The sequence below is a fragment of the Dermatophagoides farinae genome, chromosome 6 (assembly GCF_024713945.1).
Source record: "Dermatophagoides farinae isolate YC_2012a chromosome 6, ASM2471394v1, whole genome shotgun sequence".
NCBI lineage: Eukaryota > Metazoa > Arthropoda > Arachnida > Sarcoptiformes > Pyroglyphidae > Dermatophagoides > Dermatophagoides farinae.
In genome coordinates this window covers 3,893,183-3,911,391 of record NC_134682.1, presented here as the reverse complement: position 1 = coordinate 3,911,391, position 18,209 = coordinate 3,893,183, and the positions used below count along the sequence as shown (strand labels likewise).

Genomic DNA, 18,209 nt, shown 5'->3' with positions numbered 1-18,209 from the left:
TGGTTTTTTTTCTGGTTATTGTTGATTTTTGAAATGTTTGTGTGTGTGTCTGTGGGCAAATACGTCAATTTGTCAATATTTGATTTGATTCTAAATTGGAAATTAAAAATGTATTGGAATAAAATGATAATAAATAAAAACGAATGTTTATGATTATGATGATAATGTTGTTGTTGTTATTCATCATCATCACTATTAAATGTGCTGCTGATAAAATAAGAATAGAATTCGATAGAATCGATAGTGATAACAACAACAACAACAACAACAATTCGAACGACAAACAACGAATGTCAATGATGATGATGATGAAAATGATGGTGATCATCATCATTATCAGTAACAGAATTATTGTAGCTAGAACAAAAATATCGATTCCATTTGATCATTTTGTGTAACCAAAAAAAAAAAAAAAAACAAAAAACCACAATGCCAGGTTTGGTTATAGTATCACGTCGTTGGAACATTGGTTCCGATGATATAATTGTTCCAGCTTCAATATATCTAATTACACATCTTTTATGGTGAGTAAGAATTTTTCATTTGTTATAAAATTATTAATTAATATAAATGAATGTTTTTATTCAATTATTATCATTTCTATCAATCAAAAAGGATACTCATCTATCTTTTCATATGTGTCAAAAATGGTACACTATTTCTTGATGATAATTGTCCATTGATAATTACATTACCCGTTTTTGGACAATTTATATCATTGTTTGGATTTGTAATACTTGAAATCTTTATGATTAAAGTAAGTTTACGTGGTTCAATCCTGAATACGAAAACACGTTCATCATTGAACATATTGATCTATATTTGGTTTGGTAAGTAGTGATGATCATCATTCATTCATTTATGGAAAAAATTGATCAACTAATTTTTTTTCTACATTTGATAGTATTGTTTATAATTGAAATTCTATGGGAAATATATGGATTGCTCATCATGATGCATAATAAATTCGATAGCTATAATGACCAATGTGCCTCGACCAAAGGGATCGTAATTGGATTGAAAATCTTTCTATTATTAATTTGGACATCATTCATTCTATTTGTATGGTGTGCATTTGATTATGCGGGCAAAAGCTGGGTGAAAATGAAACGTTTTCAAGAAAGTCTTAATAATCCAAATTCCAAATATAAATATCGACGTTCAAATAGTTTTCATCGTAATTGGCGTCATCGTGAAGCGTTAAGAAAATATCAACAATCATGGCTAAATCGTTGTCGTTGGTTTTGTTGTGTCAAAGATCGTCGAGATAATTCATTTACAGAAATAGCCAAATTATTATCAGAATTTTTTCGTGATCTTGATGTTGTACCATCGGATGTTGTAGCCGGACTGTCATTGATGCGTGTACAGCAAAAATCACAACGAAAAGAACGAATGATGAACGATAATGAAGAGCCAAAAATTTTTCAATTTCTTTCTGGAGCTGCCATCACTGCCGAAACAAAATTTCTTGATCTAACACATGTTCTGGTCATACGAGAAGTGTATAATTTAATTCATTATCTTCATTATTCATTAGCCATTTATGGATGGCCAATGTATATGGTGGCCAATCAACCATCACAATGGTTCCACTTATTGAAACATATAAAATGTTGTGGAAATCAAAGTTCTCGTTGGGCTAAATGTTCCAGATGCTGTAGTGGTGGTCATATCGATACCGATACAATAATCGATAGTGATGATCAACAATTTGTCAATATTTATCGTGAAAGTGATAATATTTTGGGGGACAATTGTTGCCTTTGTAATCGTGCTGCCATTCGACAAACTTGTATTGACCATGATTATAAAATTATCTACATAACCTATTATGTTGCCATTGAAAAGCCACCATTTTTTGTTGCCGTCGATTATGATAAAATGTCCATTGTGATTAGTATTCGTGGAACATTATCATTGTATGATGTAAGTCTTTCAATCAATCAATTAATTTTGCAATTATGACAATTTGTTTTTTTGTTGCTGTAGGTCCTTACCGATTTGAATGCTGAATATGATCTTCTACCTTTGACACCGCCACGCGAAAATTGGTACGGTCATAAAGGAATGGTAGCAGCCGCTGCCTATATTCGATCACGATTAATTGAAAAACATATAATCGAAATAGCTAATGAAGAATTGAAAATACGAAATCTAGCTACCAATAGTCATCATCAATATCCAATCATAATTGTTGGACATTCATTAGGCGCCGGTACTGCTGCTATTTTGGCCGTTCTTTTACGAGAAATCTATACGAATGTTATCTGTTTTGCATTTGCTCCACCTGGCGGTCTTCTTTCACAAGATCTAGCAGAATATTCCAAAGATTTTGTCATATCAATTGTATTGGGCAAAGATATCATACCAAGACTTGGTCTTCATCAGATGGAAAAATTACGTTTTGATCTAATCAAAGCAATCAAACATTGTGATATGAGTAAATGGCCAATTATTTTTAAAAGTTTTCGTATCGGTAGCAGTGATATAAATCATGATGAATATGTGAAAAAATTCAAAATCAAATCGGACAACATTATTATATCACAGACTGTAACAGAATCTTTTGTCGAATGTAAACATAATAATAATGGTAATTCTCAAAATATTAGTCCATCAAGTAGTCAAACTCATCATCATCATCAACAACATCAACATCATCATCATCATCTTTCTTCAAAGGAACCAATCGAAAATATTTCGACACACCCAAATGATGAAAACATTCAGCTCACTGTACATACACCATTATATCCACCTGGAAGTATCATTCATCTAGTCAAAGCTCATCCAAATAAATCCGAGTAAGTCTTTTTTTTGACAAAAATTATCAATTAATATTGATTAAACTTAATTTTTCACAAATGATTATGGCCACGCAAATCATGGTGTACGTTGCTTCATGCAAATCAAATTTACACTTTCCAAACCAAAAAAAAAATTCCCCATACACTTGCATATAGCTTTCTATATGAACCAAAATGGAGGTAAATAATGAATATTTGCTTTTTATGTGTGCTTGATTGAATTCAAAATTTTTGTTGTTGTTGTTTCCCAAAATTGTTATCTCAATCTAATATTTATCATTTTTTTTCTTTGTTTTTTTTTGCTTTGCCGCCTTTGGATCATGGTTACAATGACGTGAACAAAAAATAAAATATACTGATAATGATATATGATAATGTGATATGTATCATGTCAAAAAGGCGTATAATTGGTCAAAAACAATTCATCATACAAGCACTGTGGGCTGGATATGAAGATTTTGATGAAATATTAATCTCACCAAGCATGATTCGTGATCATATGCCCGATAGAATACTTGAAGCATTAGAAAGTTTATTGATTAATACGGGTCCACCAAAACCTAAACGTAAAACTGAAGATTCCTATGATGATGATGGTGTTGATAATGATGACAATAATAATAATAATCATAATAATAGTATTGATGATAGTATCGATAATGATTCAAAATATTATTCATCGATACAGGATACAAATGATCATATCTATCAACAGTCTCACCATCATCATCATCATCATCATTCCAAAAGAATAATGTTGGAAACAAGTTTTGCATCGGCTATACCAGCAACATCAATGACAACTACTGCTAGTGAACAACTTGCTGCTATAAGAAAAAATCGACGTAAAAAATTTGATAATCATAATAATAATGATGAAGTTTATAATGAAGAACGTTTACGTAGATTACGAAGTTTTATTGCAAAACGAAAAGCACCGTTAGCAACACCTGAAACAGTTAGCCTAACGGATGATGTTTGTGAACAACAACAACAACAACAACAACGACAACGACAACAAAAACCGGTAGTAATCGTTTCGACCATATCAAATAATCAATTTGATACACAAATTCAAACACCATCATCATCATCATCATCAAATCAATATGAACAAATCAATGATAGAAAAACATCATTGCCTGAAGTGATTTAAATTGAAATCAATACAAATGGTGTCAACATTTGTAATAAAAAAAAAAAATATTTCTTTATGGAATACTTTTCAATTCAATCAAAAGATTTGGAAAGATTCGAAATGTCAATATATCGTATTTTCAATTACATTTCTTCTAGTCACAATACTCTGTATCGATCATCAATATTATTATTATATTCGATGATTGAAAATGAAATTGATGATGAATTATTATAATATTTATTACTCTTGAGAATCGTTTTATTTCATCATCATCATCATCATATTTGTTTCATTCAAAAAATATATCTTACTCATTTATTTTGATGAAAACGAAAGAAACGAAAAATCTGGGTTCGTTTCTTTTTTTTTGTTTTTGTTTTTTTATTATCAATGAATTGATGCTCATATTCCAATTATTGTATAATCAAACACAAACAAAAACACACATCTATATCTATTATATATACTCAAAATTAATGCCATTGAATTAAATTGCATTCAGTTCTGTGATATACATACAAGTTTTTTTTTATATTCATGTAATATTATTTTAATCAATAAAATTGTGTTGTCGATTTTTTTTTCTTTGAAAATTCAATAATAAATATTGATGGTTATGATGCTGATGATGATGATGATTATGATGATTATAATTATAATTATTAAAACAAAACATTTTTGATGATTATGGTGGAACATAAATGCATATAATCAGCATTAATAGTTGTTGTTAACAGCTGAAGGTTATGTCACAGACACACACACACACAAACACAAAAAGGTTTGGTCGATATGATTATTATTACCATTATGGTTGGAAATACAAATTCAGGTTGACATGGTAACCATCCGTTATGTTTTGTATTTGATTTCCATTTCAAACATTCATTGGAATAATACAAATATATATAGATTTTAGAAATAAATTTTCTAAACATCTTTATCTTGAAATTGTGAATTGAGTAACTATTTGAATTGAAAAAATATCAATGGCCGAATGGCTGAAGTGTTTATGATTGGACAAATTACCGGTGGTAAAAATTTCAATGAAAATTCATTGTTTTGTAAATGGAAATTGATTATCGGTAAGCATTAGTCAATGGATGAATTGAATTGTGTATAATATAATGATTCATATCCATTATACGTTGGTTAGGATCTGGTTGGAAAATTCTCGAAGGTATAGCTGAAGGACAAACACAAGTTGACGGCTCTTCATCATCATCATCATCGTCGAATAATTTCATCTGCTGGTCACATCCAATCGATTTACATCTAGTAACCAAAGGAATTCAAGGTAAATTCATTAAAAATAGTTGCATTCATTGAATATTCACATTATTATATCGATCAATCATTGTTTCAATTCTAATTCAGGTTGGCCAAAATTATTGATTGAAGTTTGGCATCGAAATTCTTTCGAACAGACATCGTTAATCAGTTACGGTGTGGTAAACATTCCATCACAACCGGGTTCTAAACAAATTCGTTGTCATACTTGGCGTCCAATCGGTTCCATTATCGATCGATTGGCCAATATATTCAATGGTGAATCGTTGCATTTGACCGAAGAATGGTTAATATATTCACATGAACAACGTTTTAAATTGCATACAGAAACGATGGGCATCGTTTGTCTTGATCTAAATATTGTACTGAAAGATTTTGAGAAATTCGGTGTTGAAACTCATTAATCATCATCTAAATAGCAAATTTGACAATATGAAAAAACTGTCCATCGAAGCAATTTCGAAATTTTCAATTTCATTCATCACAATTTATTTAATTTTGATCGATGGTCATATACCGCTGTTATTTGCCTTGGAGCCATCAAACATTGCTACTACCTCTACGAATTTGAATAATATTACAGATGATCAAGCAAAATTAAACAAAAATGATAAACAATTTATACGATATCGTGAAGAATTTGAAAAAATTCTTGCTAAATGGTCCAACAATTCAAAAGGTTGTGAATGCGATTCTATTCTGGACTATTGTGACATAGATTGCTGTTGTGATCTAAATTGTACAGAAATTGATCGCTATTCATTTGGACAATGTTTGAAATTTGAACAATCCAAATTCATATCGGACATATCCGAGATTCCATCATTATCAATGTGTCTAGACTCTACTAATAATAATAACGGTAATCAAAAGCAATTATTCTATCAATCATCACCATTATTATGTTTGGCCAAAGAAAATACTTTCCGACGGCAATCATATGTCCATCAACCGATTATTATTGAAAGAAATCAATTAGATCGAATAGAATCAAAACATAAATTTCGATTTGGTCAAATTGTGGTTCCAATGAAATCCATTTTCAATGATGATGATGATGATGATGATGTTAATGATGATTATGAACAACGAATAATACAAAATATAACTAAAATCCAATCATTGGTTCAATATAAATCCGGTTCTCCGATAATTCGTTTCCGTTTTCGGACATTAAGTAATCAACAACAAAAACAGAAGCAACAAAAAAATCATACCATACTAGAATATTACCATTGGAAATTACCAATTTCAATCAATAGCCTTAACAACATCAATAATCGAATGGATGTTTGTAGTGGCCGTCTTGAAATAGTGAAATATTTAAAAGATTATCAATCGATTTGTCTTCGTATTGTTCCAACGAATTTAGCCGAAGATTGTACCGGCAATCAATTTTTTGATTATCGAACCTATCTACAGCCAAATGTTTTTATATATCAAACATTTATTAATTCTGAGAAATTCAACACCAGTTCAAATAATAGTAGCTATAAATTTGTTCGAATAGAAACGGATGGAAAACATTATGAACAACCATATTACGATTTTGAGACAAAAATTTGCCATAATGTTGTTGAAAAAGTTGATTATTTAGTATGGCATGAAGGTATACAGGGCATAAGACGAATACAAATATGGATAGGCCAAATCGATTTGCCTTCAATAAGCAATTTTTCGGCCATTTATTTGCAATCTAGAAAATTTATTCAACAAAAATTCAATGTAACATTCCGTTGGTTTGGAAGGAAATTACCAACAACAATAACAAAAACATCATTAACCGATGATAATGATGAAAATTGGTTACAGAATCGGCCCACAACTAAAGGTTATAAATATGGTCAGGAAATCAAATTCATACGAATCGATCAAAACCATACTTTTCATCGAATTGAAAAAAGAAATTTTCTTCTTGGTACCTATGCAAAAGGTTTATGTGATCATGATGAAAAAATTGCCGATTCAATTTTCAAATTTGGCTGGAATCGTTATGAAATATGTCGTTTATCATTGAATAAAATTATAAAAACGATGACTGTGAATAAAACCGATAATACAACGGCTGATCAACAACAACAACAACAACAACGACAACAAACAACAAAATCAATGTCATGCACGGTCATCAAATCTAGTGTTGGTAAATATTTGGATTTTTTCGACTATTATAATGATGATGATGATAATCGAACAAAAAATTCAAGCTATTTATTTATCGGATCATATCCACCGACTAGATTGGATTTAATCCAAAATGATACTTCTATAGTTTGGATTCGGCCATTAATACGAGAAATAAATTCCACTATTTTATCAATGAATAATAATAAAAATAATAAAAATAGTCAGACTAATCATTATAAAAATCATTTACAATGTACAGAAGAAATAATTACCGAATTAATGTACAATTTTTTCATTAATCGTATCGATCAAATCCATTATCGAATGATTGGCGTGGAAATTGTACGAAAGAAATCCATTTTAAATTACAAATGTACATCATCGAATAATAATGTGGATAATAATGATAATGATGATTGTAATTTAACGATCGATTTACGAACATACGTAAACTTTATAGACATAAGCGAACCATTTGTGCCGAAATATGCACCGGCACCTTCATTTCGTGTTGAATTACCGGCTGATTTTTTCTATCCATTTACACCGTCAGTTTCATCGAAATCATCATCAATTGGATTTCAATTTAACCATTATTCATCATCCATCATTCATGTATTCATGGTCATGATCACTATAACAATTATCTATTTTTATTGAAATTTTTTTTTCATTATTATTTTATCTCCAAAAGATTTTACTTCATCCATTTTCATGAGATTCATTCATATATATATTTATTTCGAATCAATTTTGGTAATTATCTTTTTAGCCATTTATTAACTGTCCATACAAAAAAAATAATATCTACAAACAGAGAAAAAAAAGATTATAATGAATGAATTATGAATGTAAACCAAACATAAACATATATAACCCATATATAAACATAAAAAAACAAAAAAAAAACGATAAAATCAATGTATGACATTTTTTTACACTGGACAATTTCCAAATACCAACACACCAAAACACACCCATACACACACACACACACGAACCAGAGATTTTTCTTTTAATTCTAAATAATTTATCCTAATAAATCCAAAATGGTCCAAATTGGACAGCTAACTATTTGAAAACAAAAAACATGAAACAGTTTTCATAATTGTGATTGCATTTCTTTGAATTATTTAGGAAAAAAAAAGAAAACCAACCACAATATTCCACAATGGAACATGCATCTAAGCAACGCGATTAATTACGTCAATATGAATTTATTAAATTCAATGATGATAATGGTTGGTTGATCACAAAATCATATATTGTCATTGTTGTTATTTTTTGTTTCATTCATTTAGGTTTTTGATTTCAACCAATAATCATCATGTTATCAAGAAATTATTTTGCTACTTTAGTCATTTTTTTTATTTTAATATTGTTGACAATTTTTCATTGTCATTTTGTTCATGCAAAGTCATCATCATCATGTAAGAATGGTAATATTTGCATCCATGGTGATTGTATCGATAATGATAATGGAATAAAGAATGATGACAGTTATTGTAAATGTATGCCATGTTGGCATGGATCACATTGTGATCAATTTGGTAAGCAATAAAATTTGAGATGACAATTTTTTTTCTCCAGGTTTTTTTTCAGTCTTATTTCTATACATTTTTTCGAATGAATAGAATATGAATGAATGAAATAATCACTTGATATGATGAAAATTTTTTATCATTTTTTTTTCTTTTGATTTTCACACAGATGATTTACATGAGCCATATTTTTCGGAAAAAATAATCAATCTTTATTTGAAAAAAGAAACGATCCATCATCATAGACCAATATTTAAGGCTCATGCATATGATGATGATATTCATAATGATGATTGTGTTGGTTTAAATATTGAAAATTGTACTTGTGCACAGATTCAATATGAAATCATTGAACAGGATGAACAAGAAATATTTCGAATCAATTCAACAACTGGTGAAATTTTCATCAATAAACCAAAATTAATTGACAATAAACTATTGGATCATTATTATCAACAACAACAACATTACAAATTGATGATCATAGCAATGAATCCAAATTGGAATGAATTGAAAACCATTGGGGATTATTATTATCGAAATAAAAATTCATCTCGAACGTTGACAATATTTGTTAATATTCAAAATCAATTGGACCGTATCAAACGACAATCTGCATCATCAGCTGAATCGGATGATTCATCATCACCATCATCATTGTCTGCGTTGAGTTCAAATGATGATGGACTAGAATTGAATGGTATAAATTTTCGTCTACGTACAGTGGCTGGTGAAACAAGTTCCTTACAAGTTGGAAGTTCAATACATTACAAGTTAGATATTGGATTCCCAAAAGGTTCAAGTGATCTTGTATTGGATATACAGACATTAGATTCCCCGTTGAGTGTTAAGCGTTCATCATTATCATTATATAATTTTTCAATGCCATATGAAACTAATGACATGCAATTTAACATACCAGAACCAAAATTTCTCCTATCAAATAAAACCGCCAATGTCGTAAGTATTGTTGAAATTTTTTTTATTTTAAAAATTTTCAAAATCAATTACCATTTGTACGAACGAATTGTATAGTATAATCGGTTGACATTGGATTTTGGTACTATTAAAAACAATGGTCAAGATCGAAATGAATTGTCCATTTGTTTTTCGGTCATATTATTTCGTAAACCACGAAGAGCTAAGAAAAAACATTCACTTATTGTTGGTATGGAACATACGAAAGGAAGTTTTACATATGTAGCTGAATCGGAAATCACAACTGTTTCAGTTTTGAATGTAAGTATAGCCACAAACATGTATGAAATATATTTTTATTTTGTTTTTTTTTGTTGCCTATTTTCTGTTGTTTGTCAACAGAAAGATGATCAGGTTTTCTGTGAAGTAGACATTGTTGAAGAACCAACAAAGATTGCTTTGGATAGTGCAGCGATTTTTCGATTCGATGCCAATTTTCAGTTTCGTTCTGATCCGGTCCGCATTGAATTGAATAAAACATCTTATGAATATGAACCGGATAACAGGTTATCGTTAGGATTGATAAGTGTTACCAAGTTTGGATCGAATTATGTAACAATGCCTAGTTCACCACATCATTATATTGGTTATCGAAATTTAAGTGCAACAATGCAATCATATACATTTAGTACACTAAATATGAATACAGTCACCAACAATGGAGAAAAATCTCGGTTATTTATGAAAAATCCGGATAATGTTATCAGTTTTAGTTTTCCAGTTTATGCAATGAATTTTGAGGAAAATATTGGCAGAAATATTTCGTTTCAATTGGATATTTTTATCACTAAACGTAGCTATTTTACCCGAGTATTCAACATAACTATTGTCGGTCGAAATAATAACGAACGTTTGCAATCATTTATGATTGGATCTGCTGCCAATTTCACACAGCACGATTTGACCAAAGGCGGTTTGACACAGTTGAAAATTCTATCTAAATTCCGTGATTTCAAAGATGAAAATGTCTTTACCGATTATGCTATCACCATTGATGGAATGGGAACACCACAACTTCCATTCATACCTTGTTCAGCTAGAATATTGTATCAAGAAAATGGTATCAACATACCGTATACTAATCCAATAAGTTTGAAGCCACAACGTTTAGAAAAAAATAAATTTCTTTTTCGTTTTGGACGAATAAATTTTATCCGTCTAGTGAATCCATTTTTATTGGATGATAATGATTTAGTTGCCGAGATTACATTCCGATTACCGTTTGATAGTCATGTCAAACCTGGTGGTAAGTATTCATTTTTCTAGACTTTAAAATCTTTATATAGACTTCAAACTAATTCATTCAACCTTTGAAATAGAATATTCAATAAAACCAGAACATATTCAAGTGACTAGCGGATACGAAACAAAACCATTGATGATCATGAATAATCAACTAAACATCTTGTCTAATGAAAATGGCAATAATGAAACTTCATCATCATCATCGAATATCGAATTGTCGACAAATAGTTCAGTAAAATGGTCAGATTTGATTGTTTTAGGAGGCGCAGCAGTTGATGTAGAATTAGAATTCGAACCGAATGCTGCTTTTGAAGATTTTCTTATAACAATCAGTTCCGATATGGCAACAGCTGCAGATAGTTTACCTGATTTGAAAATCTGTCGATTTTCTGTCATACGAGTGGCTGAAACGATGCCATGCACTTGTGTGGAACGAGAAACCATCAATGAAAAGCAAATTGTTTATGGCTATAATAATAGAAAAATGTCAAAAGAAGAAAACGAAATAAATACTCGGCCATATGATCGAGCAAGAATCGATTTTGGATCAATTTCAGTCGTAAACGGTTCGAATGTAAGACAGAAAATTTTGACAAATTTTGCCATCATGATTGCTGATTCTGGAGCAAATAATGAACAACAACAACAGTCACTAAAGCAATATCCAATTCGAGTTGACATAATTTCAAATTCAGCCTCAAACATCCAAGATAACATCATCAAATCGGAGCAAATAAATTTAAACATTTCAGAATTATTACCCGAAACGATTGCTGCCGATATGTCAATCGATTTAGATGCTGAATTATTCAACGAAACTGATACATTTATCCTGCCTGGTTTTTCAACAAACATTCTCATTCGTACATTGACTCGACCGAATACAATTGGACCATTACGTATTGAAATTGGTGGTGATGATGATGATCCAAATTCTGCCATTTCAGTATGTGGCCTATGGATTCATAGAATTGGATATAATCTACCCTGTGTTGAAGCAAATCAAAAAGCTGAATATGCATTTGAAACATTTGGCATTAACAAACGAGCCGTACTACAATTGGATATGATAACTAATTTTGGTAATCATAGGAGAAAATCTGAACGCGATGAACGTAATGATAATAGTATAGAATTTATGGCCATGATTAGAATGTTAGACCAGGCTGAGAATAGTAATCAAACCATAAGTATCAAAGTCATTTATGGCCACAAAGACATTACCGTTACAAAACAAATAATAATACCGGTGGGATCGAAACCAAATGCGAATGATGATATATCAATGGAAATTAGCCGGCGAAAATTGTCCGAACCTCGTAAAGTGATACTCAGACCTCATGGTAACAATAAATTGATTCATCATACACGACCAAAGCTTTTCTATTTTGATATTGAACTTGAAAAAAATCACCAGACTCAATTGACGATTGCTATGGATCGATCGAATTCATACAAAATGTGTAATGCTGCATTCATTAAAGTGGGCCGAAATTATCCATGCTATTCACCATTGTCATTGAATGTTCAACCTAATCAATTTGAATTGGGAATGATTTGCCACACTGATTTGAATAATCAACAACAACAAAACCATAATGATTCTGTTGAAAATGGAAATAATAATGACAATTTGCTGAGGTTGGCATTTGCAATTCGTCCGACAGAATCGTTTTCCGATTCATTACCATTTATTGTCTCTGGAACTGTACTGATTGGTCATTATCAACGGCCATTGGAAACGAAAAATGAATTAGCTCTTACAGTAGTCCCTAATGAAGCAGGAAATAATTCCGTTGCTCACCAGCAACAAATATCGGACCATTTTCCCATTACCGAAGGTGCACGGGTTATACTAGCCAAATGGAATGATCGTCGTGAAGGTATTGGTTTCAAAATTCGACAACGAAAATGGATCCCTTTTAGAATTCGAATTCCTGTATATTCTACTGGAAAACTATCAGTCACTATTCGTGGTCAAACAGATGAGAATCGTGCTTATATTGTACTTTATGATCTACGATTAGTTCATGGTGGAGCTAATATTCCCTGTCCATTGGATAATGAACCACAAATTCGGTTGAATTCAACCGTTAATATTAATCAAACAAATCTGATCAATGCGGAGCTTGGCTGGTTTGCCAATTTTGGTTACACTTATTATATTGACATCAACAATAACAATGACAATAATAATAATAATAGTGAAAAAGATCAAAATCTTGACAGTGATAATAATAATGACATCGGTAACATGACAAACAGTGCACTCAATGATAATGATGATGATGCCGATGTTTTAACAATCGAAGTATTGGCCGAACTAACCGATCATCCTTCATTGACCGAAAATGATGTCTATCGATTGGAATTTGAAGCCCATTATGGCAATTTAACCAATACGATTACCACTCGTACGGAGGCAAAAATTCGATTGTCCGAAGGTGAAGGACCCAATCCAAAATTAGATGTCAACATTCGTTATAAAAAACGAATGCCTGTTTTGGATCGAAATGAAACATTTACAGTGATGGCGACCATTCGACATTTACCGGATTCAAATGCCGAACCATCTAATCCAGTATTGCGTTTGTTTACACCGGATTTTGTTGAAATAAGCGGAATTAATTGGGCCAATACAAGACAATTGCCAAAATTGAAGCGATTAGCCGATGGATCTACGGATATTTTGGTAAAATAATTGGATTATCTTTAATTTGACAAAAACAAGACTAATAATTTTTGTTTTTTCATTTTTTTTCAATTCTTGTTCTATTAGTTTCCATGGATTTTATTTAATGAACAATTTATTGTCAATTTTACCATACAAATTGATCCACGTAATATACGTGGTTATGGTCATAAAGAGCTGTCAATTATAACACCATTTCGTATGATGTGTCAACATTTTCGTGTATCTAGTGATACAAAATTTCCCTGTAGCCAAATGAAACATATGAATTATCGAACACATAGTACTGGTAAGTTGTTTGTTTTCAAAACAAAAAATTTGTCCAAAAAGTAAACATATATAGAAAAATCGTGAAAACTTTGAAAATTATTATTATTCACAAGCAAACAAACAAGTAAACCAAAAAAAAAAAAAAAAATACTCACACACATATACACAATGTAATCTTTTTCTGAATTAATGTTGTCAATAATTTTATTTTTATCATTATTATTATTATTATTATCATGTCACATTTATATTGACATTATTTCCGATTCATTTGTTTGTTTGTTGTCATCATTTAGAATGCAATAATCCATTGGGAATGTTAGATGGCCATATACATGATGATCAGATAACAGCATCATCGGCCATTGCTCAACGTTTTGCTCCAAAATTTGCACGGCCAAATTCATCATCATCATCATCATGGTGGTCACCAGCATGGCGTAATTGGCGTCATGGCCATCCAAATCAAGCATTGAATAATGGACAAAATTATATTCAGATAGATTTTCGACAAAAAACACGTCTAGTATCAATAGAATTCAAATCAATCAAAAATCAACGTAGTATACATACATATCATTTGGATTATAGTTTTGATGGCAAAGTTTGGTATCAAGGAACGAATACAACAAAAATCCTCTACAATAATGTTGATGATCAAAATATCAAAGCGATTGGTGAATCAAGGTTACAGTGGCCAATTGAAGCTCGTTTAATTCGAATAATAATAGATAGTGTTTCAAGTTCAAAAACAACAAAAACAACGACGACAATAATGACGAAGAAACAGAAAATCGATTCCAATTCCAAAGGCAATATTCATAATCAATATCTAGCTGTCAAATTTGAACTATATGGCTGTTATCTAAAAGAATTGGAATCATCCACTAGGCCAGCATCGACTGAATGTAAGTTAATTTGTTTTTTTTTTTCTCTCTCTCTCTCTCTCTCTCTCTCATTGCTTTTGATGATTCTATTAATACTTTTGTGTTTCGATTTTCTTCGGAATCATATAATGATTATGATGAAGAGAATGATGATTTGGAGAGAAAAAAAAATAAGAAAAACTTTTGTCATATAATTTTCTATTATCTCTCTTTTTTTCCATTTTCTTTTGGCAGCACTCGAATTTCAAACTCATTATACGGATGATACTACAATAAAGAATCGCCATATATCCATTGATCCATATACGAATATTATTTACTTTTGTGATGCTACTTCAAATATCAAGTAAGTGAAGGTTTTTTATTCTTTTTTTTTTCTTAGTTCTCTTTACTCACCAGCTGATTAAAAGTGTCAGCTGATGAGTAAAGATGAAGATGTAGTAGTAGTAATAGTAGTTATTATAAATTATGATAATTTTCATTAATTTTTTTGGTGATCATTTTTGACATTTTATTTTTTGAAACCATTCATAGCCATTATTTGTGTTATTATTCGGATTCTGGTGGAAATGCATGGCATATTGTTGGTAGATCGATTGATTCATTTGAAGGATTCGAATTGGCAACGGGAAAATTTTTCGCCATCGATTATGATCGTCCTGCATATTTTTATTCACCCGATGGTATAATATGGACGCCAATCGATTATCAACGATTCAATGAAACAGTGGAACATCCAAAATTTCAACGAAAAATGATTATCCCACGTTTTTCTTTGGATGATTTGAACAAAATGAATGTTCGCATCGGTAATTGGCGAGGTAATTATTATTATTTTTCGTTCATTTTTTCCTATGAATTTATTCCGTTTTTTTATTCTTGATTTTTCTATGGAAAAACTTTTTTTTTCTCTACAAACTCATCATTGCCAAAAAAAAAATAAAAAATAAATAAAATACACCAGCCAATTATCAAGGACTAAACTATGAAGATAATCAATATCCGAAAGCATTATGGAACAAATGCTGTGGACTTGAATAACAATCATCAAAACAAATATCAAACATCAAACATAGATGAAAAGACAAAATGTCACAATATATAACGATTATGATGACAAAAACATAATAAACAAAATAATCCAATTTTGAAATAATGATAACATTTTCCCTCTTATAATTCACCTGCAAGAAAAAAACACCAATATTATCACCATCACGAACTTCAAGAATCAAATGGGGAAAAGAAAATTTTCCAAGAATTCATCAATTGTTTTTTCTCGTTTTGTTAGGAATTTTAGTAACAAAAACAAAAATTGCAACGAAAACATTTCTTTTTCATTCAAATCATTTATTATTATTATTGTTATGATTGCTGATAATTTCATCATTTTGTCATTATATAATTGAATTAAATTACATATATATTTTGGTTCGTTTTTGTCATAAATACATTTGAAAATTGTCATATTATGGTTATTATTAATTATTATTTCCACATATCTTGATCTTTTTCTTTATTGGCCATATTTTTTTTTTTGCTATCTGTTTGGAAAATGGAATCAACCCCATTGGCTTATGGTGGATGAATGATGATAATTATCAACAAGAATTTACAACAACAACAACAACAAAAAACAAAAAAAAATAAAAAAATAAATGCAAATGGAAATGAAACAATGCAGAGAATAAAAATGAAAACCCGCTGAAAGAATCCGCTGTGTGTGTGTGTGTGTGTGTATGTTTGTGTGTGGCATCATAGGGTGCCGGTAACCATCCGCTATTTTTTTTTTGCCCTACCAATTATTTATCGTTTCCACTATATATGAATTGTTCCATTTGAAAATCATAATAATGATAATTATGAAAGTGAACAGAATAAACGATAACTATAGAACTATAGAAATCTTTTATATATTTTTCATTTAATCTTGCTAAACAATTTTCCTATAAATTCTTTGTTATTCTTGATTTATTATCTCCAGTAAAAAAAAAGAGCAGAAAAAAAATCTAATCCTTAGTCTATGGAACATAGATGATGATGATAAAGTGGAAAACAAAAGACTTAAAAAAAAAATCCATGAGACTTGTTTGTCATGACACAAAAAAAAATTATGATGATGCAAACAGAACACACAAAAAAAAACAAACAAAAGAATGAATTAAAGAGAAAAAAAAATGAATTTGAATTTGTCAACATTTATTGTTGGTACACAATGAATCGAGCGATTCTTTTCTGTTTTTTTTTTCTCCCCCCCCCCCAGTTTCCATTGTGATTTGTATTTTTGTTTTGCTTTTTTTCTGGAGAATATTTTTTTCGTTGCTGTTGTTCATATATACCGGCTTTGTAATTTGTAATTAATTTTTTTTTCTCATTCTTCCATCATCATTGTACACATCTCTTGTTTTATGTGCACTGTTTAATTCATTCAATGAATTTTTTTTTGTTGTTGTTGTTTTAGACAAAAACAAACAAATGAATAGAAAAATCCTGAAACACATGCATATGCACACACACACACAAACAAAAAAAAAACACAAGTTACGGTTGCCATGTATATTCCATTCTTTGATTTGATTGAATATATGAAAAGGAAATAAGAAAGTACGAGAAAAAAACAATCTCTTCATTAGGAATTTTTTCTTTTTTTTTTTGGAATCAGGCGTAAAAAATAAAAACAATCGATGCGAATATATGATAAGCGATACCATCGATAATGAATGAATGAAATAAAAAAACCTTATTTCAAAACACCAAAAAAAAAAAATTTTTTCTCTTCAAAATACCCACCATTCTGATCATCATCATCATAGTGAATTCATTACACCAAAAACAAATTTCAAATGAACAGAAGAAAAAAAAATGTGTTACAAATTTGATTTTTATTTCCATAATATTTTGCATTTTTTTAATGTTATATATGTTGAGAAATAAAAAAAAAATGAAAAAGGTTCGTTGTTGTTGTTGGTTACATAAGTGTTATTATTGAATGTTATGAATATTTTTTTTCAAATGAAAAAAAAAGAAAAACACACAGAGAGTGAGAGAATGAATGAAAAAGTTAATGGTAATTTGAACAGTGTACAATCATCATCATCGTCATCATTTACCATAATGTGTATATAGTGTGTGTGTGTGTGTGTGTGTGTGTGTTGTTTTGTGGCAATGAACAGGAACGAAAAACAAATTTTTTTCAATGAAAAGAAATATGACAAAAAAAATAACTTT

General features: G+C 30.2%; 4 protein-coding genes across 4 annotated transcripts; all 4 read left to right on the top strand.

Annotated features, from left to right (window-relative positions):
* The first annotated feature begins 134 nt into the window (after positions 1-134).
* inaE (inactivation no afterpotential E) lies at positions 135-4,531 on the top strand. The gene is made up of 6 exons (XM_047057333.2): positions 135-524; positions 616-830; positions 905-1,929; positions 1,993-2,807; positions 2,967-2,990; positions 3,210-4,531. Exons 1-6 carry the CDS (start codon positions 430-432, stop codon positions 3,964-3,966), a joined length of 2,931 nt encoding a protein of 976 aa, XP_046913289.2. The 5' UTR covers positions 135-429; the 3' UTR covers positions 3,967-4,531.
* Positions 4,532-4,761: 230 nt separating this feature from the next.
* On the top strand, positions 4,762-7,148 carry B9d2 (B9 domain-containing protein 2). The gene is made up of 3 exons (XM_047057421.2): positions 4,762-5,036; positions 5,108-5,248; positions 5,329-7,148. The coding sequence occupies exons 1-3, from the start codon at positions 4,949-4,951 to the stop codon at positions 5,643-5,645; spliced, it is 546 nt and encodes a 181-aa protein (XP_046913377.2). The 5' UTR covers positions 4,762-4,948; the 3' UTR covers positions 5,646-7,148.
* Positions 5,674-8,028, top strand: LOC124494255 (uncharacterized). The gene has a single exon (XM_047057420.2). The coding sequence runs from the start codon at positions 5,674-5,676 to the stop codon at positions 8,026-8,028; it is 2,355 nt and encodes a 784-aa protein (XP_046913376.2).
* Positions 7,872-16,430, top strand: LOC124493992 (uncharacterized). Its single transcript, XM_075732368.1, has 11 exons — positions 7,872-8,124; positions 8,670-8,918; positions 9,079-9,869; positions 9,945-10,148; positions 10,230-11,133; positions 11,207-13,824; positions 13,912-14,113; positions 14,391-15,002; positions 15,216-15,327; positions 15,516-15,802; positions 15,946-16,430. The coding sequence occupies exons 2-11, from the start codon at positions 8,696-8,698 to the stop codon at positions 16,020-16,022; spliced, it is 6,030 nt and encodes a 2,009-aa protein (XP_075588483.1). The 5' UTR covers positions 7,872-8,124; positions 8,670-8,695; the 3' UTR covers positions 16,023-16,430.
* The last annotated feature ends 1,779 nt before the right edge of the window (positions 16,431-18,209 follow it).